Source organism: Schistocerca nitens, chromosome 4, assembly GCF_023898315.1.
Source record: "Schistocerca nitens isolate TAMUIC-IGC-003100 chromosome 4, iqSchNite1.1, whole genome shotgun sequence".
NCBI lineage: Eukaryota > Metazoa > Arthropoda > Insecta > Orthoptera > Acrididae > Schistocerca > Schistocerca nitens.
Genome location: NC_064617.1, coordinates 848958671 through 848986616, shown reverse-complemented (window position 1 = coordinate 848986616; position 27946 = coordinate 848958671). Strand labels below are relative to the sequence as shown.

The 27946-nt window shown below is 43.9% G+C and overlaps 1 protein-coding gene across 1 annotated transcript in view; it reads right to left on the bottom strand.

Annotated features, from left to right (window-relative positions):
- Positions 1 to 27946, bottom strand: part of LOC126253282 (delta-sarcoglycan) — a 564870-nt gene that overhangs the window by 93549 nt on the left and 443375 nt on the right. Inside the window, exons 4-5 of the mRNA XM_049954506.1 lie at positions 17716 to 17905; positions 710 to 829 (exon numbers count right to left, since the gene is read on the bottom strand). Coding sequence (XP_049810463.1) covers positions 710 to 829; positions 17716 to 17905 — 310 coding nt within the window. The remainder of the gene's footprint in view (positions 1 to 709; positions 830 to 17715; positions 17906 to 27946) is intronic.

The following is a 27946-nucleotide window of genomic DNA, read 5'->3' as shown; positions in this document are numbered from 1 at the left end:
AATGGAATTCAAATGCATTGGAAATGAACTAAGTATAGAAAAAAGTAAGTAAACATGTACAGGTACTCGATGTACACGTTCGAGTTACGTAAGTGAAGATGTGTAATCAAAGGCAAAAGAAAAGAAGAGATAAATATTCAATGAAAATTTTGCGGACGCGTGACAGTGCAAACACATCGCTATATTGATAAATGTTTCACCCACTGTACTCGGTACAGCGCCACACTGATGAAGCCATTTGATATGATGGTCCAAACGTCATTAAACAAATCAACGTGATGACTTACCCCATAAAATTTTATTGAAGATGATTGTGGTTGTAGATATCCTACGTTCGGAAAGATTTAGCGAAACAAGAGAAGAAACTGGGATACTGATGTGGAAAGGGGCAAACTGACTTAGAGCGCGAACAAACTGGAAGTCAATCTAGAAACATGCTCTGTGAGAGAAAGAGAAGATCACACATTCATATGCACATTCACAAAGAGGCAGAGAGAAAGAGATAGAGAGAGAGAGAGAATCTTATTATGTGTGATAGATTCAAGATGAGAAGCAGCGGAACGGCTGTTAGTGCAAGAAACGAAACTTGAAATGGTAGAGGAAGTGGAGATTAAGGTTGCCAGTGGTAATGTTATATGACAGAAGTGTCTGTGAAAGAGGTGATGCCGTGCGTAGTGTTCACATGTTTTAGAAATGCATCATTACTCACCGGAGACCCTGAGCGAGTCGGCGCCCACCACTACCTCGTGCCGGTCGGCGTGGAAGAGCAGCTGTCCCTTGGGGTCGGTCACGCGGAACGACTGGGAGGCCACGTCGAGGCGTTCACCGTCTGGAACAGGATGGCAAAGTCACAGGGCGGCGTGGAAGACAGAGGCAGCAGGCCTCTTCAGGAAAGAACTGACTGTGGGTAATCTTAAACACGTAGCTGTAAGCAAAAGCTTTAACATAACACACCGATAAACTTCTAAGCCTTATAAAGACGTCAGGAAGAGATTGAGGATAGGAATCGATGTCTGGAAACGTCATCTGATCAAGCTACAGAGCGCCGAATTGTCTTCGGAATGAAAAATGTTCGTACACTGACGAACCAAAAATGATACTTATTGCATTACGTTGGATGGAGTCAAACACATTAGTAGCTACCACAACAGTACCGTAGAGTATTTCAACTCAATTTGCGTATAGAGGGAGGGGCCTATCAAGAGACGTCGGCCTCCATAATTTATACGCTTTTTAACAAAGTTGGATGACTTTCCCGTGCACAGACTTATGTTTTAGTTTTGCTCCTCAAGACAACCTCTCAGAGTTTCGCGGTATTTTCTTCTTGAACTACTGGCCATAAAAATTGCTACGCCACGAAGATGACGTGCTACAAAAGCGAAATATAACCGACAGGAGGAAGATGCTGTGATATGCACCTGAACAGATTTTCAGATCATTCACACGAGGTTTGCGCCGGTGGGGACACCTACAACGTGCTGACATGAGGAAAGTTTCCAACCGATTTCTCACACACAAACAGCAGTTGACCGGCGTTGCCTGGTGAAACGTTGTTGTGATGCCTCGTGGAAGGAGGAGAAATGCGTATCCATCATGTTTCCGACATTCATAAAGGTCGGATTGTAGCCTATCGCGAATGCGGTTTATCGTATCACGACATTGATGCTTGCGTTGGATTAGATTAGATTAGATTAGATTAGATTAGATTAGTTTTCGTTCCATAGATCCGTGCTGAGGAGATCGTCGTGGATGTGGAACATGTCAATTTTTTTTAAAGCTGAAATTACAATACTAATAGTATGAATATATACAATACATCATTTGTTTCTGCTAAAAAATTCGTCAATGGAGTAGAAGGAGTTGGCCACTAGTAAGTCTTTCAGGCTCCTTTTAAACTGATCTTTATTTGTAACCAAATTTTTTATGTTTACTGGCAAATTATTGAAGATGAGTGTTCCTGAGTAGTGGACCCCTTTTTGAACTAAAGTAAGTGCTTTTAAGTCCTTGTGCAGATCATTTTTGTTCCTGGTATTGTATGTATGAACTGAGCTGTTTGTTGAAAAGAGAGATATATTATTTAGGACAAATTTCATTAATGAGTAAATATACTGAGAGGCAGTAGTTAGTATACCCAGTTCTTTGAAGAGGTTTCTACAGGAAGTCCGTGAATTTACTCCACAAATAATACGTATTACACGCTTTTGGACTCTGAAAACTTTTGTTTGACTTGAAGAGTTACCCCAAAATATTATACCATATGACATTATGGAATGAAAGTAGGCGAAGTATGCAAGCTTTTTCATTTTTAAGTCACCTATGTCTGCTAACACTCGAATTGCAAATACTGATTTGTTAAGGCGTTTCTGCAGTTCTGTGGTGTGCTCTTCCCAACTGAATTTCTTATCAAGTTGTAATCCCAGGAATTTAAGACTGTCAACCTCTTCTATCTGCTCTTCTTCGTATTTTATGCATATGCTGGGTGGAAACCTCTTACAGGTTCTGAATTGCATATAGTGAGTCTTTTCGAAGTTTAATGTCAGTGAGTTGGCTTTAAACCATTTATTAATATCCATGAAAATATCATTAGCAGATCTTTCTAGAACTACACTTGACATACTATATATTGCAATACTTGTGTCATCTGCAAACAAAACGAACTCTGCTTCTGGCAGTGTAACTGATGAGAGATCATTAATGTAAACAAGAAAAAGCAATGGCCCTACGATGGATCCTTGTGGGACACCACATGTAATATCTTCCCATTCTGATGATGACTGATGACTTAATTCACCAGTCCCTTGCACTGACACCCTTTGTTTCCTGTTAGTGAGATATGACTTGAACCATTTTGCAGCACTGCCCGTGACACCATGGAATTCTAATTTACTGGTCGAGATCCAATGACTGTTAGTAGAATATGGAATCGGTGGGTTCAGGAGGGTAATACGGAACGCCGTGATGGATCCCAACGGCCTCGTATCACTAGCAATCGAGATGACAGGCATCTTATTCGCATGGCTGTAGCGGATCGTGCAGCCACGTCTCGATCTCTGAGTCAACATATGGGGACGTTTGCAAGACAACAACCACCTGCACGAACAGTTCGACGACTTTTGCAGCAGCATGGACTATCAGCTCGAAGACCATGGCTATGGTTACCCTTGACGCTGCATCACAGACAGGAACTTGGGTGCACGAATAGCAAAACGTCATTTTTTCGGATGAATCCAGATTATGTTTACAGCATCATGATGGTCGCATCCGTGTTTGGCGACATCGCGGTGAACGCACATTGGAAGCGTGTATTCGTCATCGCCATACTGGCGTATCAACCGGCATGATGGTTTGGGGTGGCATTGGTTACACGTCTCGGTCACCTCTCGTTCGCATTGACGGCACTTTGAACAGTGGACGTTACATTTCAGATGTGTTACGACCCGAGGCTCTGCCCTTCAATCGATCCCTGCGAAACCTTACATTTCAGCAGGATAATGCACGACCGCATGTTGCAGGTCCTGTACGGGCCTTTCTGGATACAGAAAATGTTTTACTGCTGCCCTGGCCAGCACATTCTCCAGATCTCTCACCAATTGAAAACGTCTGGTCAATGATGGCCGACCAACTGGCTCGTCACAATACGCCAGTCACTACTCTTGATGAACTCACGTATCGTGTTGAAGCTGCATGGGCAGCTGTACCTGTACACGCCAACCTAGCTCTGTTTGCCTCAATTCCCAGGCGTGTTAAGGCTGTTATTAGGCCAGAGATGGTTGTTCTGGGTACTGATTTCTCAGGATCTATGCACCCAAATTGCGTGAAAATGTACTCACATGTCAGTGGTAGTATAATATATTTGTCCAATGAATACCCGTTTATCATCTGCATTTCTTCTTGGTGTAGCAATTTTAATGGCAAGTAGTGCATATCTTCTATATTCACATGTCAAAGTATTGGTTGGGAAATCTCTCGTAATTTTTGTTATGAACTGCCTAAATTCGATTTTTTTTTCAATTTCTCATGTAATACCATTCTCAGTTGTATTCCTAAGGACATAACAACTGCAGGAATTGTAATTTCAGTCCTGACGAAACACACAAACGAGGAGAAAAGTAAATATGTGGCATGTTTACATAAGACGTCTTAGAGTAAGATATGTCATGCGTCTCCGTGTGAACCACGGACCTTGCCGAGGTTAGATGGCTTCCGTACTTCAACGATGCAGACGCTCGTATGATATCAGGTTTGATTCCATAGTTGAACAGTTGTGCCCTGCGACTGTATTCACTCCAATTAGAAAAAGTTCCATCAATCAGTCGCAAATGAATTTCGGTAACTATGTGGCCGTCATCAATGCAATAAATGTAAGTAAATAAATGTAACCTCTTGTATAGGAACATAGTCCCAACTGTACTATGTGCCTACACAAGTGGTTTTATTGTTTTAACTAAAATTTATTGCACTGAAGATGGCCACACAGCAACTGAATTCTACGTACACAATAAACATTATTTGCTACTGATTGCTGTACACTTTAGTACTTGAGTCGTACGACACAGCAACCACAACTGACGGATATCTTCAGAGGAGCATGTTACCGTCAATATTTTAACGACGTACAACTGAAGATTGCCTATGTATTACGCCAAATGAACGTTGATGGAAGCTCGAAACGTGTATTGACGTAAATGAGAATAAATATATGTGACTGGTTTATGTATTTGTTGAAATGATATTAGCCAAAATAGCCTTGCTGTGCTGGTACTGCGTTCAGCTGAAGGCATGGAGAAACTTTCTTTTCCTGAGGGCATGCAGCTCTTCATTGTAGTTCTAGCAGGTAAATTAGTCCCCCATTCAGAACTCATGGCGGGGACTAGTCAGAGAAAACAAACCTGGTATTTACAGGTCGGAGCGTGGAACCTCAGATCCCTAAATCGTGTGGATAGGTTAGAAAATTCGAAAATGGAAATAGATAGGTTGAGGTTAGATACAGTGAGTATCAGTAAAGTGCAGTGGCAGGAAGAATAGTATCTTTGGTTACTCCAGTACAGGGTTATCAAACGTAACAGTAAATGAAATGGCGGTAATTCAGGAGTGGGTACAACAATGAATAAGAAAATAAGGATGAGAGGAAGATACTCTAAACAGCATAATGAACACATTATTGTAGCGAAGACATGCACGAATCCAACATTCACTGCATTAGCACAAGTTTACATGCCAAATAGTTCCACAGATGATAAACAGGTCGAAAAAATGTACGACGACACGAAATAGAATATTCAGATAACTGAGAGAGACAAAAATTAATTGTGAAGGGGACTACAATTCGGTAGTAGGAAAAGGAGTAGGAGGAGAAGCAGTAGAACGTCGGCAGATGGGTTGGGAGAAAGGACTGAAAGAGGAAGCCGTCTAATAGCATTCTGCATAGGTCATAATTAAATCATCGTTGATATCTGGTTTAACAATCACGAAAGAAGGTTGTGTACATGGAAACAAACCTGATGACACTATAATATTTCAGAATCATTACACCTGTATCATGGTAAGGCAGAGATTTAGAAACCATAAAAGTATACTATGTGTTACTTGACACTTTCCCGACAGACTAATAGTGAAAAAGGATCTTGAGCGAGATTGACAATGAAATTTCCTGGCAGATTAAAACTGTGTGCAGGACCGAGACTCGAACTTGTGACCTTTGCCTTTCGCGGGCAAGTGCTCTACCAGCTGAGTTACCCAAGCACGACTCACGCCCCGTCCTCACAGCTTTACTTCTGCCAGTACCTCATCTCCTACTTTCCAAACTTTACAGAAGCTCTTCTTTCAGGAGTGCTAGGGTTCGCAGGAGAGCTTCTGTAAAGTTTGGAAAGTAGGAGACGAGGTACTGGCAGAAGTAAAGCTGTGAGTACCGGGCGTGAGTCGTGCTTCGGTAGCTCAGTTGGTAGAGCACTTGCCCGTGAAAGGCAAAGGTCCCGAGTTCGAGTCTCGGTCCTACACACAGTTTTAATCTGCCAGGAAGTTTCATATCAGCGCAAACTCCGCTGCAGCGTGAAAATCTCATTCTGGAGATTGACAATTTTTCATCGCTTAAATTGATCGACGTCTTCAAGTGCGACAAACACAACCTCCGATTTGTGCGACTATAATTAGGAGACTCACAGTCGTGAAGGCACCAAATTCGGTGAACAGTAATGAAGACTTCCTGAGCGGTAGCTGGAGGGAGAATTACGCCGTCGGACGATGAAACAAGGACTTAACGGTGGTCGTTTCGACTGTGCGCTGCTAATGTTCGTCTTATATCATCCCTCGAAGACACTATGCACTCCATTGACCTGCTTTTCCAGGTCCTTTGCTGTCTCTGACAGAATTACTATGTCATCGGCAAACATCAACGTTTTTCAATTATTTTCCCTTTTCTTTAAACCCTTCTTTTAATGCTTGCTCAGTGTACAGACTGAAGTACTTCGGGGATAGGCTGAAACTTTTCTCACTCCTTTCTCAACCACTACTTCCCTTTCATGCTCTTATCCACTACTGAAAGTACTGTCCGGTATCTGTACAAATTGTAAATAGCCTTACAGTTCCTATATTTTAGTCCTCCTACCTTCAAAATTCCAAAGGGCATATTTCAGTCAACATAGTCATAAACTTTCTCTAAGTCTAAAAATTCTACAAACGGAGGGCTTTATTTCTGTAACCTGTATTCTAACATAAATCGTAGGGTCAGTACTGCCTCGCGTGTTTTTATGTTTCTCCGGGACCTAGACTGATCTTCACCCATGTCGGCTTCTACCTTTTTTCTATTCCTCTGTAAGTAATTCGTGTCATTATTTTTCAAACATGACTTATGAAACCGTTATTTCAGTAATAGTCACACTTGTCAGTACCTAATGTCCTTGGAATTGCAGTTATTACATTCTTCTTGAAGTCTGATGGTATTTTCCCTGTCTCATACATCTCGTCGACGATGTGAAATAGTTTCATCATAGCTGTCTCTCCCAGTGGACAAAAACACTACTGCAATAGAGCGACCTGCCCGTAGTCTCTAACTGAACCCAATGGAACATCTTTGCACTCAGAATGTCGACTTTACTTCAGACCATAGCGTCTTAGTTTCTTTGTTCTCAGATCTTCTGGAAGTATGGGCTGCCATTCCTCCACAGACATTAGAACACATCATTGAAAGTGTTCACAGCATAGTTCAGCCGTCACAAAGGCGATGGGCTGACACAAACCATATTTATGTCCACTAATACGTGTCCGGACACTTTTGATCAGATAGTGTATTTAAGGCGTCATCAAAACATCACAGCTTTTGTGACAAATACATCCCCTTTGCCGTAACTATGACTAATATTGCCAGCACTGGATCGCTGTACCTTGGTTCATAAGACTGTGTAGCTGCGAATTTCCACTGCTTCTTTAATTACACTGCCCCAGTAATGTCAACGACTGAAATTTGGTATCTTTGTAGTCATTATAAGTATAGGATCATCTCAAACAGAGACTGTCCTACACAGAACCTAGAAAATCTCAGAATTTCCTTTGTGGACGGAAGACACATTTGACTTTGTTTCTTCAATAATCTTCCCGTTTTCGATGTATGACAAGAGGGTGATTCCACTTTCTTCTTGACTTTCTTCTATACTCTCACACTGTCTAACACGCACTGGGCGTAAGGCACTGCGAATCTACCATTTGGAATATTCATTTTTAGAGATTCAGCGTGGAGACGGCGTAGTTCGTCGTATAAGGCGTATAAATCCGATATGATCTGTGATCTGTGATCCACCGTCCAAAGCATGCCAGTTTGTTGCCAAGGACGGTGACAGTTTATGGTCTGTGGGTCTGTGTGTGTCGATTTACAGTAGGCAGAGTGACCCATCGTGCTATCCTTTTTTCTCCGCACCAACACCTCCAGGAACGATAATTCGCCGTTTTTCGCCTTTTCCATGGTAAAACTGGCGTTAGAATGTAAATACACTACTGGCCATTAAAATTGCTACACCAAGAAGATATGCAGATGATAATCGGGTATTCATTGGACAGATATATTATACCAGAACCGACATGTGAGTACATTTTCACGCAATTTGGGTGCATTGATCCTGAGAAATCAGTACCCAGAACAACCACCTCTGGCCGTAATAACGGCCTTGATACGCCTGGGCATAGCGTCAGACAGAGCTTGGGTGGCTTGTACAGGTACAGCTGCCCATGCAGCTTCAACAAGTTTATTAAGAGTAGTGACTGGTGTATTGTGACGAGACAGTTGCTGGGCCACAATTGACAAGTCGTTTTCAATTGGTGAGAGATCTGGAGGATGTGCTGGCCAGGGCAGCAGTCGACATTTACTGCATCCAGAAAGGCAACATGCGGTCATGCATTATCCTGCTGAAATGTAGAGTTTCACAGCCATCGAATGAAGGATAGAGCCACGGGTCGTAACAAATCTAAAATGTAACGTTCACTGTTCAAAGTGCCGTCAATGCGAATTAGAGCTGACCGAGACGTGCAACCAATGCCACCCCATACCATCATGCCTGTTGATACGCCAGTATGGCGATGAATACACGCTTCCAATGTGCGTTCACCGCGATGTCGCCAAACACGGATGCATCTACATCAACATCTACATGACTACTGTGCAATTCACATTTAAGAGCTTGGCAGAGGGTTCGTCGAACCACAATCATACTATCTCTCTGCCATTCCACTCCCGAACAGCGCGCGGGAAAAACGAACACCTAAACCTTTCTGTTCGAGCCCTGATTTCTCTTATTTTATTTTGATGAACATTCCTACCTATGTAGGTTGGGCTCAACAAAATATTTTCGCATTCGGAAGAGAAAGTTGGTGACTGAAATTTCGTAAATAGATCTCTCCGCGACGAAAAACGTCTTTGCTGTAATGACTTCCATCCCAATTCGCGTATCATATCTGACACACTCTCTCCCATACTACGTGATACTACAAAACGAGCTGCCCTTTTTTGCACCATTTCGATGTCCTCCGTCAATCCCACCTGGTAAGGATCCCACACCGCGCAGCAATATTCTAACAGAGGACGAACGCGTGTAGTGTAAGCTGTCTCTTTAATGGACTTGTTGCATCTTCTAAGTGTCCTGCCAATGAAACGCAACCTTTGGCTCGCCTTCCCCACAATATTATCTATGTGGCCTTTCCAACGGAAGTTGCTCGTAATTTTAACACCCAGGTGCTAAGTTGAATTTACAGCCTTGAGAATTGTACTATTTATCGAGTAATCGAATTTCAACGGATTTCTTTTGGAACTCATGTGGATCACCTCACACTTTTCGTTATTTAGCGTCAACTGCCACCTGCCACACAATACAGCAATCTTTTCTAAATCGCTTTGCAAATGATACTGGTCTTCGGATGACCTTACTAGACGGTAAATTACAGCATCATCTGCGAACAACCTAAGAGAACTGCTCAGATTGTCACCCAGGTCATTTATATAGATCAGGAACAGCAGAGGTCCCAGGACGCTTCCCTGGGGAACACCTGATACCACTTCAGTTTTACTCAATGATTTGCCGTCTATTACTACGAACTGCGACCTTCCTGACAGGAAATCACGAATCCAGTCGCACAACTGAGATGATACCCCATATGCCCGCAGCTTGATTAGAAGTCGCTTGTGAGGAACGGTGTCAAAAGCTTTCCGGAAATCTAGAAATACGGAATCAGCTTGAGATCCCCTGTCGATAGCGGCCATTACTTCGTGCGAATAAAGAGCTAGCTGCGTTGCACAAGAACGATGTTTTCTGAAACCATGCTGATTACGTATCAATAGATCGTTCCTTTCGAGGTGACTCATAATGTTTGAATACAGTATATGCTCCAAAACCCTACCGCAAACCGACGTCAATGATATAGGTCTGTAGTTAGATGGATTACTCCTACTACCCTTCTTAAACACTGGTGCGACCTGAGCAATTTTTTAATCTGTAGGTACAGATCCATCGTTGAGCGAGCGGTTGTATATGATGCGACCATCATGATGCTGTAAACATAATCTGGATTCATCCGAAAGAATGACGTTTTGCCATTCGTGCACCCAGGATCGTCGTTGAGTACACCATCGCAGGCGCTCCTGTCTGCGATGCAGCGTCAAGGATAACCGCAGCCATGATCTCCGAGCTGATAGTCCATGCTGCTACAAACGTGGTCGAACTGTTCGTGCAGATGGTTGTTGTCTTGCAAACGTCCCCATCTGTTGACTCAGGGATCGAGACGTTGCTGCACGATCCGTTACATCCATGCGGATAAGATGCCTGTCATCTCGACTGCAAGTGATATGACGCCGTTGGGATCCAGCACGGCGTTCCGTCTTACCCTCCTGAACGCACCGAATCCATATGCTCCTAACAGTCATTGGATCTCAACCAACGCGAACAGCAATGTTGCGAGACGATCAACCGCAATCGCGGTAGGCTACAATCCGACCTTTATCAAAGTCGGAAACGTGATGGTACGCATTTCTCCTCCTTCACGAGGCATCACAACAACATTTCACCAGGCAACGCCAGTATGAGAAATCTGTTGGAAACTTTCCTCATGTCAGCACGTTGTAGGTGTTGCCACCGGCGCCAACCTTGTGTGAATGCTCTGAAAAGCTAAGCATTTGCATGTCACAGCACCTTCTTCCTGTCGGTTAAATTTCGCGTATGTAGCACGTTATCTTCGTAGTGTATCAAGTTTAATGTCCAGTAGTGTAATTCAGATGTTGTAGAAACAAATCCTGCGATGAACTACCGTGGGACCACATTGCAGAGGTGTCATCTATAAATCGCCGACTAGAGTTGTCTCTCCTAGCAATGTTCCATAAATAGATTAGCCAAAATGTATGAAAAGAGACTGCTTGTTGTGACACGCTCAGTCTATTGAAAGTTTTGATCACTGAATAAAAAACAAGTCGAGCTGACCACGTGCTAGCACACGTCTACGAGTTCCTCTTCCAACTTGTCGGCAGGTTTCCACCAAATGTAAGCGCCATATCCGCAACTCTGAAGACATAGTTGATCGGCTCAAGAACTTATGACTTGCATCATCATATGTAATAGTGAGTTCTGACGTGGTCTCAGTTTTTACTGGATACCATTGCAGGAATACTTGGGGCTCACTGACAAGTGCCCGATCATTGCCGCAGTACGGGACATACAATATGGACTACAAAAGTACTACTATTCAGTCGTCGTTCTCTTCGTACTGGGACAGTGTAATTACAATAGCGGCAGTCAGATTTTCCTGTAAGTCTTGCTTCCACTATGAAACGCAACGACAGAACTGCCTCTCTGTTGCATTTAGCTCTCCTAAAGCCAAACTGATCGTCAAATAAGAAATCCTGTTTCCTTTTCTAGTAATTTGTATATTAATTCTGCGCAAGAACTTGAATGAATTTGCTGGTAAGCTGATTGTGCGATATTTCTTACACTTACCAAACTTTACCGTCTTGTGAAGTCATCAGATGATCAAACCAGTTGCAAAATGGTTTAGAAGAGATAACTGTATGGCGTGAAACGTGGGAATTGACTCTAAATAATGAAAAGTGTGACGTCACTCACACGAAGACTAAACAGAATCCCCTAAACTTCGGTTACATGATATACCACACAAATCTAATGGCTGTGAATTAAGCTAAATGCTTACAGATTCCTATTACTCTCCTACGAATGCGAAAATATTTTGTTGGCGCCCACCTACGTCAACATAATAAAACAAGAGAAATCGAAGCTCGCACGCTGTTCGACAGTGGAACGGTAGAGAAATAGTTTTAAGTTTGTTCGATGAACCCTTTGCTAGGAACTTAACAGTGAATTGCAGAGTAATCGTGTAGATGAAGACGCAGACGTTACATGCGGGGTTATGTGAATGATAATTTTCCGAAAATCTGATGTTAGGTCTCTGGACACATTGATTCTACACATTACCTTTAATAGTCGTTCGATTACCACTCCCCCAATGATTTTATAAATTCCGAAGGAATGTTATGTACGTCTTGCGCCGTATTTCATCGCAAGACTTCTCGAAGGTCTGTTAAACTCTGATTTCAATACTGGATTCGGTATGTCTCCTACATCGAGTCCGTTTTGTACTTCTGTCACTTCGTCAGTTCCTCCACCTCTTGTAGTCCTCGAATATACTCTTTGCGCCTACACGGTTTCTCTCTGCGTTGAACAGTGGAATTCCTTTAGCACTCTTGATGTTGATACATTTGTTTTCAACTTCCCAATATGCTCAATCAGTCGTTTAGATAACCAGTTCATTTTCTACATTCTTGTGTTTTCCCTGGAACCATTTCACCTTGGCTTCGCAGCACTTCCTATTATGTTCCCTTCTTTCGTCGGTCAACTGAATATATTCTTCCGTTATCCATGGTTTCTTTGCAGTTATCTTACTTCTACATATGTTTCTCTGTACAATTTCCGTGTCACGGATTGCGCGGACCCTCACGCCGGAGGTTCGAGTCTTCCTTCGGGCATGGGTGTACGTGTTATTCTTAGCGTAAGTTAGTTTAAGTAGTAGTGTATAAGGCTAGGGACCGATGACGTAATCAGTTTGGTACCTTATAAATTCACACACATTTGAATATTCGAACAACTTCCGTAACTGCCCTTTTCAGAGATTGGTACTTCAGTAAGCCACATCTGTTCACATTGATTCTTCCGAGCGATTCTCTTAAACTTCAGTCTTCTCTTTATCATTACTAAATTTTGATGTCAGTCTGTGTCTTACAATGGTGAAACAAATGGAATCTTGCCCAAAATCCAGATCTTTGCCAAACATACAAACCCCTCTTGTGACTTTTCAGCAGTGCATGTGCTATCACTAGCTGTAATTTTTTGCAAAACTCATTTGGTCTTTCTCTTCCTCCGCTTTTGCTATCGAGCCTACAGTCTCGTGCAACTCTGTGTATTCTGTTCCTTCCCCTGACATACCATTGCAACCCCTCGTGGTTTTTGCTTAGACTATCCTCTGTTCAGGAGTGCCTCAGGACTGACACCTGTGAAGGAAGTAGTGGGGAAAAGCTCATGAGGGAACCAAGGCATCCATTCATCCAGTATCAGGAGACTTGCACCCACAGCAACCACGCACAGTTGCCGAACACTAGCGGCTTGAACTATATTTAAGATAGATTGCTGTTCTAAGGATGGTCCGTTACACTGTGGGATTTTATTTGCTTTTGTTTCTTACGGTTACGAGGTTAATATTCTGTCTCTAATTACTGTAGTATTTTGCATGTTGTGTTACAATGAAGACTATCAAAAGGAAACGACGAGCTAGCACAATAGTTTGGTTTATAGTTAATAGCCTTTGTTCTTATCACTGACATTTCAACCCAATGGGGCATATTTGAGCCACGTTGAAGGTCAAATTGAGAGCAATAATGATAACAAATGTTATTCTGTCTTCATTTGAAGCTATAGGGGAAGTCATCTCAGAAGGCTGGAAGAAAGCTGTAAGTCTTAAACTGCACATACTGAAACTGTTTTAGAAAATTCAGTAATGAAAATTATCACGTCATTAAACATTGACAGATACACCTCAGGAACCTGTGACAACGTCGAGAGTAATGTCACAGAGTCTTGCCACTGCCCCTACAGAAAAACGGCTAAATACTTTACCTGAATATTTTGTGTGTAGTTTAAATACCTGCATAGAAAAGCTAAGTTTTTGTAAATTTTGTCCAATGGAATTACATCATCAGCGAATGAATCGAAAAGAAATTTGTCTTAGGAAATCCATATTTATCAGAGGAAAGAAATATGCCTCTGCACGAAATACGTTTGTATTGCAGTTTGTTTATTAAGAAGTAGCTGACTACTTGGCCTTACCCAGGTATGTATTTATTGCAGTCTTCTATTAGTCCATCTCCACCTTCCCCCTCTAGCTTTTCACCTGTGGCTTTGCATGGAGCTTAATGATTGTGACGTACGTCCTAAGCTATGTGTCGCAAAATGATACAATTTTGCAGATACAGCCAGGGGAGTATGTAGCTACTAAATGAAGTGTACTCGCAGTTGCGAATATGGGCAACCATCAGTTGTGTACTGGAATGGAGACAGTGAAAATTTGTGCCACACCAGGACTCGAACCGGGGTTTCCCGCTTATCGCGATCGGTCGGATTACGTTAGGCTATCCGAGCACGCTTCACGCCAGTTCCAAATCTCTGTAAGTCGTCAACCATGTGTCTACAACCTGCACTCGTACATCCATTAGGTATATTTCCGTACAGGAAACAAATTTCAACTGAAAGTCGCTTTCCCAGTGTCGGCAGATAAATATGATACAGCAGTGCTTCCGTCGTTCAGAGTACGATGCGATGTTCCTTCGGACATGCACGGGTCATTCTGAACAGCACAGCCACTGCAGGATCGTATATATGTGCCTGCCTGCACCGAACTCCAAACGAAACAGGCTCTGCAATATCACATACATGTGGCTACTGTGTACAAAATGTGTTATTAATAGAAATAACAGGAAAGAAGTAATAAACTAAAGCGTCATCCATGATGCGGCAGTTTTTAAAGCATCTCAGTGTTCCTGAACTATGTGTAGTACAACCACATGTTTTTTTAGGTATATTCAGCGTCATATTTTGATACTACCTGAGAAAAGTGTTGCAGATATAGTTGCCAGTAAACTAATATTAAATTAAAACATCATACAAGACGCAGAAGTTTTTCACATATCGCAGTATTTGACGTAATACTCCTAAACTGTGTGCTGTAGAACGCATATTTTTGTAGGTGCATTCAGCGGCAGATGTGGATACTGCCTGCGAAAATTGTTGTGCATAGAGTTAGCATCACAGAAGTAATAAGTTACAACGCCATGCTTCATGCGCCAGTTTTGGTGTGTGAATATTAGAAATGTAGTAAGTGACACATTGTTTTGTTTTCATCTTTTTGTGGGAGTTGTCAGCGAGAAAACGTTACTTAAAGTTTGTTGCCAACCAGTAATTACTCTCATTCTCAATTACTGAATGAAGCATGGACATTCACGCGTCATGGCCTAGACAGCTTTTTCATCCCCTTCCCCAGCCCTGTGAAGCTAGGTGATTCTTACCCTCACAGCGATTCTTTCCCGACACTAAGGCGGATGCGTACCAAGTTTGGTAGAATCCGTCCAGTCGTTACAGAGCAGATGTGTATGTCTATGTGTACGTACTCCCCTTTATAATATGCATGGCTTTTACGAATTTCAGATAGTTGAATGAAATACCTACCCCGATAAAAGAGCTTCGTAGCACGTGGCTTCCGGCATTCCATCAAGCGCGCCGGCCGCGGATCAAGCCCGTCCACCGTATTAAAGATGAGGGGTGGTGTGTCTGCCAGCCTGAATATTATGTTTAGGTTGTTTCCCGCATTAGACTATGTGAATACCGGGCTGGTAATAAAGTCCCGCCTCAGTTACACGATACGCAAAAATTTTGAAAACGTTCGCGTATTTTGCCATGGATACCGGACAGATGTATGGGGAAGACAATATTCCCGCCTGGGGGCGTAACGGAGTGGCGACCTGAAGGTCACCCACTAAATTAACCATCCCAAATCCGAAATTAATCCGGCTGACTGCGCATAGTTAAGGAAAAAAGCCGAAGGAAAAGCAAGAAGTATAAGATTACGGATGTCCCATGCGGAATGTGGCAACACCGGTTCGCTCCTCCACTTGCTTCTCGTGAACTGTGAGTCCTAAGGTAACTCTAGACAGAGTACAGGCATTGGCAACGAATTGTGTGACACAGGGACCAGTTTTGATTGCAGATATTTGAGCTGATCGTAATTAGTGGTAACATGTTTGAAATGTCATTTATTTCATAAAATTAGACTTTGCAAACGTTAAAGACTGTCATCTGTAGGAACGGTTTTTCTGACAGTTGCAATATTCCGGTAATAATGACAACTGGAACAGGTCCCACGCGGCAGCCGTTCCAGGTGTTCTCTTGTGGTAATAATTCGTATAATGAATCGACTGTATCGGAATGTGGATAGAGCATTACCTGCTCTCTAGATACATCCTGAGATTCACAATTCAGGTTGTTCTGATGTAATTACCCCTACTACACTACTGGCCATTAATATTGCTACACCAAGAAGAAATGCAGATGATAAGCGGGTATTCATTGGACAAATACATTATACTAGAACTGACATGTGATTACGTTTTCACGCAATTTGGGTGCATAGATCTTGAGAAATCAGTACCCAGAACAATCACCTCTGGCCATAACAACGGTCTTGATATGCCTGGGCATTCAGTCAAACAGAGCTTGGACGGCTTGTACAGGTACAGCTGCCCATGCAGCTTCAACACGATACCACAGTTCATAAAGAGTAGTGCTTGGCGTATTGTGACGAGCCAGTTGCTCGGCCACCATTGACCAGGCGTTTTCAATTGGTGGGAGATCTGTAGAATGTGCTGACCAGGGCAGCAGTCGAACATTTTTTGTAGGCAGAAAGGCCCGTACAGGAGCTGCAACATGCGGTCGCGCATTATCCTGTTGAAATGTAGGGTTTGGCATGGATCGAATGAAGAGTAGAGCCAAGGGTCTTAACACATCTGAAATGTAACGTCCACTGTTCAAAGTGTCGTCAATGCGAACAAGAGGTGACCGAGACGTGTAACCAATGGACGCCATACCATCACGCCGGGTGATTCGCCAGTACGACGATGACGGATACACGCTTCCAATGTGCGTTCACCACGATGTCGCCAAAAGCGGATGCGACCATCATGATGCTGTAAACTGAACCTGCATTCATCCGAAAAAAATGACGTTTTTGCCATTCGTGCACGCAGGTTCGTCGTTGAGTACACCATCGCCGGCGCTCCTGTCTGTGATGCAGCGTCAAGGGAACCGCAGCCATGGTCTCCGAACTGATAGTCCATGCTGCTACAAACGTCGTAGAACCATTCCTGCAGTTGGTTGTTGTCTTGCAAACGTCCCCATCTGTTGACTCAGGGATGGAGACGTGGCTGCACGATCCGTTACAGCCATCCGTATAAGATGCATGTCGACTGCAAGTGATACGAGGCCGTTGGGATCCAGCACGGCGTTCCGTATTATCCTCCTGAACCCACCGAGTCCATATTCTGCTAACAGTCATTGGATCTCGACCAACGCGAGCAGCAACATCGCGATACGATGAACCGCAATCGCGATAGGCTACAATCCGACCTTTATCTAAGTCGGAAACGTGATGGTACGCATTTCTCCTCCTTACACGAGGCATCACAACAACGTTTCACCAGGCAACGCAGGTCAACTGCTGTTTGTGTATGAGAAATCGGTTGGAAACGTTCCTGATGTCAGCACGTTGCAGGTGTCGCCACCGACGCCACCCTTGTGTGAATGCTCTGGAAAGCTAATCATTTGTATATCGCAGCATCTTCTTCCGTCGGTAAAATTTCGCGTCTGTAGCACGTCATCATCGTGGTGTAGCAATTTTAATGGCCAGTAGTGTAGTTGTCACGCGTTCCCATTTCGCTTGCGTCGCCAGTCGAGGTGCCGAGTGAATCGAGTCTACTGAGTCTGGTCCCTGATACCAATGGGCGTGTGTTCCTATTCCAGACACGCTCACCTCTGTGTCCGCTAGCCTTGTATTAATGTGAAAGAATGACTTTGCAGCAGCGCCCACTGGGTAAAGAAGAGACGCCAGCAGAGGAGGAGAAGGGTGGCTTACTGAGGAAGAGGCTGCTGGCGACCCGGCCGTTGTGGTCCCTGGTCTTGACGGTGAAGTTCCTGGAGGACTCGAACAGCAGCGGGTAGCCGCGCCGCGACCGGATGGACGAGGCCAGCAGGGTGTCCATCACGAGGGCCTGGCCGCGCAGCTGCACGCCGCCCGACACGATGCGCAGCGAGCCCATGCCCTCCTGCAACAGGCCAAACAAGACACGCACCGTCTAGAGTTCTAGTCTCTCCTGTTACATCAAATGGAACTACGTGGCTCCAGGGACCTTTATCAGGTCTCAAACATGTATGATTTACGAGGGCTATTCGGGAATTAGGTTCAGATAGGTCACGAGTTGGAAACCACTGTGAAAATGAAAATAAAAATGTCTTATTTGCAACAGTTAGACACACCTTCCAATACTACTCTGTAGAGTCAACGCTCCGACTTACAACGGGAGGTCACGACGTTTGGAACGCGGATTTACTGCCAACTACGCACACTCGTAGTACTTCATGAGGACAACAAAATGTGTAAGCAGTAGCGCGAACTTCTCAAGCGTTATTGAGAAAATCGCAAGATAATTTCGGTCATCAAATATATACCTGTGCGTGGCCATCTTTGCCACGAAGCGGCGGCTGCCGAGTGGTGTATTCCGCCGCCGGCGGCCGTGCTGTACGGACGTGCGGAGCGGCTGTTGTGGTGTTAACGTCGTCGGTGCGAGCGGCCGGCGCTATGTGGTCAGTGTGCGATTTCTGCGTTAGTTATAGTACACGATCGCATTTCTACTATGACGTAATGGAACAGACAACGCGACGACATACTTTGAAGTTTATTTTCGATCCGAACTACGCACGACCGAAACCTTACGAAGTTGAGGCATTTATCGAAGAAACATTTCAGATCAAAGTGGATGAATTGATTGGAATTCAGCTGTCGATTGTCAGTCCGACTGTGTTTCATAAGTTATCCAGTTGTGACAAGTGCGACCAAATTGTAGAAGCATGTGGTGGGGTGGCCAAATCCAAACACTAAGACAGGTCACGGTTTCGCGTGCTGGAATGGGGATAAGAACGGTTCGCATCTTTGAGCACCCCTTTGAAATAACGCCCGAGGAAATAAACAACAAACTGAGAGACTATGGCGCCATTATCAGCAATGTCGCCGAAAAATGGTCTAGCTTGCACAAGTATCCAATATTAAATGGAGTCAGGCAAGTTAAGATTGACATGCTGAAACATATCCCATCGTATCTCTGGATCGGTGGATACCGAGCGATCATCATTTACGTTGGCCAGCCGAGAACCTGCTCGGGTTGTGGTTCGAGCCAACACGTCCGCGCGCAGTGTGTTCAACGGCGTGTGACGCAACTGCCGACTGGGGAGCGAGACCCGCCTAGTCAGATGGCCACGCTACCCGTGACGTGCGCCGCCGCAATTCGCAGTGACGTCGCCCCAGACGTGTGTTTCGGCAGGGCGGTAGTTCAAAAAAATGGCTGTGAGCACTATGGGATTTAACTTCTGAGGTCATCAGTCCCATAGAACTTAGAACTACTTAAACCTAACTAACCTAAGGACATCACACACATCCATGCCCGAGGCAGGATTCGAACCTGCGACCGTAGCGGTCGCGTGGCTCCAGACTGTGGCGCCTAGAACCGCTCGGCCACACCGGTCGGCTCAGGGCGGTAGTTGCTTATGCTGACGTTCCCGATCGTAACGTATCCATGGATACTAGCAGCACAGAAGCTACAGGTCCAGCACACCCACAAGACGAGGAAACTGACAGGCGTGCAGAACCAGACCAGGCTAAGACGGCAGAAGAATGCATGTGTAAACCACTCGAAGAAGTCGGGCAACACAAAGAGGACACGGTTGCAACGTCGGAGGATAATGACCAGCAACCTACAACTGTTTCACCAAAGAAACGGAAGAAACGTCGAATGGCCCGTCAAAGAGCAGCTGAAATCGCGCCAATCCTGCGTGAAAAGGCGAAACAGGTAGGCCAAGAAATGACGGACATGACACAGGCAACTCCTCTGGAAAATCGAACAACAAAAAAGAACACCCGAAATGAGGATACTGAACCCGACCGTGGAATCCACATTCCAGACGGAACAGCTAGTCCGAAGGACCCTCCACCTGTACCAAAAACGGACACGCGGGTAGTTACGTGCACGCGAGATTGGGCGGATGACATGGAGGAGCAAAGCCATGATGCAGAGATGGCTGACATACCACAACATTCAGGACGGACGGCACCCGACCATCGACAAGATGTGTCCACCCGGCGGCAAACCAGCATCAAAGACGCTCGTGCAGCAAATGATAACGCCGACTTCTTCTAAGTGGAGCAATTAGTATCCGACCTGACACGGCATAGTCGACATGACGTCCTTGAACATAAATAAAATTAGCAGCACCCTCAGTCTGAGGAATCTCCAAGATTTTCTGTACGCCGCTGATATTGACATCTTAATGCTGCAAGAAGTAACGGCTATCCGTTTGGACGACATCACTGGCTACAACGCCGTCATCAATCCTCGCAATGACAATGGCCTCGGCACAGCGATTATGACTAAAGAGGGGATCCTACTTCAGACGTTGAGAAACTGCCAAACAGTAGAGGTCTCGCTGTCACGATAAACACCAGGTTTATCAACATATATGCCCCGTCAGGAACCGGAAACAAGCGCCGCAGGGCCGAATTTTTCAAGGAGGACATCGCCCCCCTTTTCGCAGTGCGATTTGAACAAACAATATTTGAGGGTGACTTTAATTGCGTACTGAGTCCCAAAGATCAGACGCCAAATTTGAATAAATCTCTGGAGCTGGAGAACTTCGTCAGAGACACTCCGCTGCAGAGTGAAAATCTCATTCTGGATCGTCAGAGACTTCCATCTGCTTGATACTTGGGAACTAAAACACGGTGATAAGCTAGGTTTCACCGAAATCACCAGCCATTCTGCCAGTCGTACCGACAGGATTTGCGCAACATGCAATTTAAGGAGACACGTTTTACGGTCCGAGCTATGGCCCTCTATTTTCTCTGATCATATCGCGTACATACGTACGATAAATTTAGAGAAACATGGAACTTACAGGGCGAGAGGTCGGTGGAAGCTAAACGTTGCTCATCTTTCGGATCATGGATGTCACGCAGCCTTCCACACCACTTGGGCAGAATGTGAAAGGAAGTTCCACTTGTACCGTACGGCGCTGAATTGGTGGCTAAACTGCGCGAAGCCCGCAATAATAAAGACAATGAAAACTTACTCCCGTGAAAAAGTACTCTGACGGAAGCGGACATTAGACTTTTACTTCGGCTGTCTGACAGACTTGTGCGTTCGGGATGCTAAAGTCATAACAAATCATGGGCAGATCAACAGAATAAAAGCAAAATTACTCATCCTGCAGAGACAACATCTAGAAGGCTGTAACATACGAACGCGTTTGTAGAACGGTACACGATGTACCACATCATCCAAGAGAATAAAAGACAAAAACTTTTTCTGACGGAACTGAAAACTTCAGACGGGAGACTCTTGACAGATCAAGCTGCAAAACGAGACGAGATCCATCGACACTTTAGTGAATTGCTGGCCAATGCACAGACAGATGAAATGGCGCAGCAAGCTCTTACTGCTAGGACGACAGAGCGACTCACTCCAGAAGAAGCTGATGTGCTCGCAGCTAGGATAACGGACGAAGACGTCGAAGATGCCATCTCTAGGAGCCCCAACAATAAATCACCTGGACCAGATGGGCTACCCGCTGAATTTTATCAAACTTTTCGCGATCAGATAATTGCCAAATTGACACTCGTCTACAATGAAATAATAAATGCCGAAACTGACCTTCCGAAGGAATTCTGTGAAGGTACAGTGGTCTTAGTCCCCAAAACACCAGGAGGAAAAACCGTGGGGAATCTTCGACCCATAACACTTCTCAATATTGATTATAAAATCTTCGCCCGTATCATGATACAAAGGTTCAATTCAGTTATTCGTACAGTGACAGGAGCTTACCAGACAAGTGTAGGAAAGGATAGAACAATGTAGCAGACCTTATGCGACTACAGAGACATTATAGCGATATCGGAAGCCGGCAAGATTCGCTGTGCTCTGGTGTCCCTTGATTTTGAAAAAAACTTTCGACAAATTTAATCATTCGTACCTGTTCCGGTGTATGACGTCCATGCACATCCCACAGACAATTATGGCCTCCGTGAAAAACATACTGACGAATAGCACGTCAAGAATCAGTGTCCCGGACAACTCAGTCGCCCGATCATTATTCAGAGTTCGGTAAGACAAGGTTGCCCCAAGTCCATGACGCTTCCGCGATTGCGCTTGAACCTCTCTTAGTATCCCTGACTCGGGAACTCCGTGGACTACATATACACGGACAGAAGATCATATGTCAAGCCTACGCGGACGATGTAGGGGTACTTGTGACTGACGAAAGCGAGGTGGCAACAGTACTTGAAGTTGTGGCGACCTACGAACTGGCGTCAGGAGCTAAACTCAACCGCAATAAATCTGGTATTATGAATCTTGGTCGGGGTATAGAGATCAGAGCCGCTGGACCTATGAACACTGTGGTAAAAATAAAATGCCTTGGAATAGAACATACGAGTAATATCCACCGCATTGTCGCTCTCAATTATAGTAAATTACTTGCCACATTACGGGCGAGCATACAACAACACAGCTTGCGTAATGTAAATGCAATACAAAAAGTGCAACTAGCCAATACCTATATAAGTTCCAAAGTCAACTATGTTGCTCAAGTGCTGCCTCTGCCACGAACCATAGCACACCAAATGCAAGCAGCGCTCTGTTATTTAGTCAGCAGAGGTCAGATATTTAAGGTTTCATATGATACCTTGACGCTACCGACACGCAATGGCGGGCTACATCTGACAAACATCTACCTTAAAGCGCAAGCGCTACACGTTAGGAAAACTTATAAACAGTGGCAACGATCACCGCGGACCTTAGTGGCTCATCTCTTACGTGAAATCACCCCAGTCAGCAGAGATCCACCAATCGATGTGCATCACATCTCCCACGAGCTGTACCACTATAAACATTTTCTTGTGGAATACAGCTATGTACGCCATAGAATACCGGAGAAGGACATATATCAGGTTAAGGAGGTTTAAAAAAACTTGCTGGAGGGAAAACTGCGCAATCGAATAGAAAACAAGTTTCGACATTATGATTGGAAAAACATATGGGAAAACATATCTAAACCCCATCTATCACCCAATGTGCGATCGACGTGGTACCTTGCAATCAATAGAAAAATCCCCACCAACTCCAAATTGCACGTGATACATCTGGCACGTACACCAAACTGTTCCAGCTGCCCTGTCATCGACACTGACGAACATCGCTTCGTCTGTGACGATGTGAAAGACGTGTGGAATCTCTTCAGGCAAAAACTAGCACATGTGCTCCGCACGTCACCTAACACGATTACACCGACACACGTCCTTCTGCCTGATGACGTGCCATATCCTAACACTAGAAGAAGGTCAGCCAAATGGCTCCAAGTACTGACAGTCTATTACATGTCAACGGCTATGACAAAGAGTAAAGCAGATTATTGGATGTACCTGATGACAGAACATCAAAAGCTCGAACGTCAAAAGAAATACAAAGAAAATTACGAAAATTTCTTGAACCGAATATTGTCATAGCGACAGAGCTGAAGAAGGATAAAGCGATATTTTGTTCAATCTCAGGATTCGTTTTTTTATGAAATTATTTATTAAGTTTCTCATTCATTTTTCGCCAAGAAGGTGGCTATTTCGTTTCCTCTTTGCCCTCGTGTAGAAGCGCAATTAGGTTGCTGACGCAAACATGAGACGCCAGCAGGCTGAAGTACGCCTGGCTCTCCTATAAAAATCGCTCCCGCACAATGATGGAAGAATGTAGCGGAACTATTTTCTTTCCACAACCCTAAAAGAAGGGATTTTGTTTACTTGTATACATTTACTTCGTCAGTCAATTATCTCCTATGGACCAATCACATCACTGAAGCTAGCCGAAGAAGGCAAAAATGGCGAGCCGAAGGACGGGCTGTAGGGGAGGAAGGAGGCCCGACAAAAAAAAAAAAGTTTTTTTTTAATTTTTAACACAGTAATTTTCTTTACTATTGATATTACAATTGATATAAAGGGAAAAATACGTGTAATCGGATGAACTTTTATTTAATTTACAGTGGTATTTGGTAGTCTACAAATTTTTTTATCACAAATAAACTATCGACTAGTAAACGACCAAACGCATAAAGTGATACTGAAAACGTATGCTTGTCAGTGATTTGAGAAATCCCTTATACCAGGAAGGAGCCCTAAACGACTTGTTACCTCCAAGTTTTGACCGGCACAGACTGCTTTGGAAAGATGTACAGTTAATCGTCCCTTTCGACATTACAAGTTGCATTATGGTATTTTTCGTAAAAAAACGGAAAACATAAAGTTAAACGGTACCAGCTAAATAAATCCTATGTTTCCGTAAAAACAAGGTCTTTTGAGGTTTTCCGTGGGACAACAAACCTCCTTGTTGTTGTTGTGGTCTTCAGTCCTGAGACTGGTTTGATGCAGCTCTCCATGCTAATCTATCCTGTGCAAGCTCCTTCATCTCCCAGTACCTACTGCAACTTACATCCTTCTGAATCTGCTTAGTGTATTCATCTCTTGGTCTCCCTCTACGATTTTTACCCTCCACGCTGCCCTCCAATGCTAAATTTGTGATCCCTTAATGCCTCAGGACATGTCCTACCAACCGATCCCTTCTTCTAGTCAAGTTGTGCCACAAACTCCTCTTCTCCCCAATTCTATTCAATACCTCCTCATTAGTTACGTGATCTACCCACCTAATCTTCAACATTCTTCTGTAGCACCACATTTCTAAAGCTTCTATTCTCTTCTCATCCTAACTATTTATTGTCCATGTTTCACTTCCATAGATGGCGACACTCCATACAAATACTTTCAGAAACGACTTCCTGACACTTAAATCTATACTCGATGTTAACAAATTTCTCTTCTTCAGAAACGCTTTCCTTGCCATTGCGTCACAAATCTCCTTATCATTTTCAAAAATCTCTCTTTCAGACGATAATCAGGAAGCTAACCATGCATAACGCAACATTTCCTTAAATATCGGCGCTGATAATTCGTCATGAAGTATCGACTGTATTTTAATAGCATCTTCACGAGAAGCAATTTCTCGTTCTCTTTTGATTAAATACGAACAATTTTGAAGCCATGGACAATCATAGATTTTCAGAGTTACTTTATGCGTTTGGACGTTTACAAGTCGATAGTTATGAATATTATATTATTTGTGATAATAAAAATTTGTAGACTGCCAAATAACACTGTAAATTTAATAAAAGTTCATCCGATTACACGTATTTTTCCCATTATATCAATTGAAATATAAATAGTGAAGAAAATTACTGTGTTAGAAATAAAAAAACTGACGAACGGGACTCGATTCAGCGATCCAGCGATTACGGGGCTTGAACGCTAACCATTCGGCTGCCGCCGCTTCGTGGTAAAAATGGCCACGCACAGGTGTGTATTTGACGACCGAAATTATCTTGCGATTTTCTCAATAACGCTTGAGAAGTACGCGCTACTGCTTACACATTTAGTTGTCCTCATGGAGTACTACGAGTGTGCGAACTTTGCAGTAAATCCGTGTTCCAAACGTCGTGGCCTCCCCTTGTTAGTCATGTGTAGTACCGTTGTGCCAACTTTCCAATACTCTCGTCATAGAAGGCAGCCGCCTGTGCTTTCTGGCAGTACACTACGCTTGTCAAGAGCTCGTTGTCTGTGCCGAAATGTCGTCTTCAAAGCCAGCGGTTCATGTGACCAGAGATGAAACTCAGGGGCAGCCAGTTATGGGCTGTACTGTAGGTGATCACACACTTCCCATCGAAGAAACTGAAGGAGCATGTTCACTACCCCTGCGGAGTGATGCCGAGAATTGTCTTGAAGAAATAACAGCACGACAGTTGTGCTATGTAGGCTGCGTGACATCAGGCGAAATCTCTCACCAGTCCCTCGTAACTGCCTGGAGACGCCTTTTCCTTGGCATCTTTACGTGCTCAGTGTGCAATCAGAACTGAAAAGAGTGACGTGATGCGATCGACAGGCATACTAGAGACACAGCCCAACACATTTGATCAAAACTTCATCGTACTTTCACTGTTGTTTCCATTTCGTAACAGATCGGAACTTACTTTTCAGATAGCCCTCGTATTTATCCAGACAGAAGCGATGAATAAAAATTTTTACGAAGGCTGGGATTCGAACCCAGGTCTCTTGCTCTCTAGGCAGACTCACTGACCATTACACCACCCAGGCACAGTCGCTTTGCACAACTGCATGGAATACCCTAGCACGCCTCTCGCCTCAATCCAAATTCCCAATAGATGTCTCATCACACTTGGTACTCCTCTTAGACTCAAGCAGCATTGTAGATACTCTCCAAATGTATTGGAATAGCACCTCACCATCGAATGAAATGGTGTGTATGGATCTTACGGGCTCTCATCAGAGAGGTTTCCAGTGCCCTTACACATATTAAACGAAACTTAACGAATGAAGCAGGAATCCTGCCTAAAACACACACCAAGATGATTTAATCAAATGAATCTATATGACTTCAGAGACCCTTTTGAAGTCTCAAACATATGTGATGTATACACAAAGACTGAAGCAATAAATCAAAATCTATGCGAAGGCCGGAATTCGAACCCAGGTCTCCTGATCAACTAGACAGATGCGCTATCAAATACGCCACACTGGCACAATGGATTTGCACAGCTGCACAGACTACCCCAGCTCGCTTCCCTCTTAGTGATATGTGCCAGTGACAGTAACAGATAAGATAGCCGGCCGCTGTAGCCGAGCGGTTCTAGGCGCTTCAGTCTGGAACCGCGCGACCGCTACGGTCGCAAGTTCCAACCCTGCCTCAGGCATGGATGTGTGTGATGTCCTTAGGTTAGTTAGGGTTAAGTAGTTCTAAGTTTTAGGGGACTGATGACCTCAGATGTTAAGTCCCATAGTGCTCAGAGCCATTTGAACCATTTCAACCATAGTCACAGATACAATAGTGGCTTGTGCTATATTACCATGATACAGTTGTTTAGGACATCACTCTCCTGATAATACACTGAGAGGAATCGAAACCATTGCACTACGAACATCACTCCAGTCCTTATCAAATATTATCCAGGTATTCATCGTATAGTTGGAATTCAATAATAAAATTTTCGTTTCATTTCGAACTGATGTTCATTATCAGTATCAGTATGACATTAGACCCCAACAGGCACAATTTACACCCTTGTATTCATTGTGGCGACAGGAAGGGTGATCCATTAATGATAAACACACCCAGGAGTCATGATTTACTGATACCATTCGTCCTCTGTAGATTCTTTTTTCTTTCGGTACCGAAAATAATTTCCCATAATGAGGGAATACTGCAGTAACGATAACAGATTCGTTGTTGTTGTTGTTGTTTTCAGTCCAAAGACTTGCTTTCTGCAGCTATCTATGCAGTAGCTTCGTAGAATTCGCTAAGGGTGTAACAATTTCCTTTTTCTTCAGTGTTTACGAAAAACACCGGATGATTCAAAAAGAAAGAACAGATTTAAGTTGTTGTATGTCGCAATTTGTGCAAAGTCAGTTAACTGTTCAACGTGCACTCCGCCGTCGATTCGGCAAGAAGCCACCTCTGTCCAAGCAGAGGCACACAAAGTTCTTGGAAGTTCGTTGCACATGCAAAGGGAAGAGCACAGGTCGGCCACGTACGTCTGATAAAAATGTCGAGCGTATCCGAGATTGATTCGCACAGAGCCCTCGGAAGGCCACAACACGGGTAGGCCAGGAACTTCAACCTCCTCAACAAACGGTGCGGCTTGTTCTGAATCGATGCCTGGCCTATGAAGCCTCCTTACAAGTAGCAGTTACTCCAGCAGTTGCGTCCCGGCGACCATAAGAGAAGGTACAAATTTTGTATTTCAATTCTCCAGGATACGGCAGCAGACACTTTCTCGGAATGACTTAACTTTTAGGACGAATCCATGATTCATCTACATCGGGTTAAGAAAACAGTCAAAATTTAAGAATTTGGTGATAGTAAAATATTTTTCGAACATGAAAGAGATTCACCGAAAGTGAGTGTATTTTGTGCTGGTTCTGTTCATAAAGT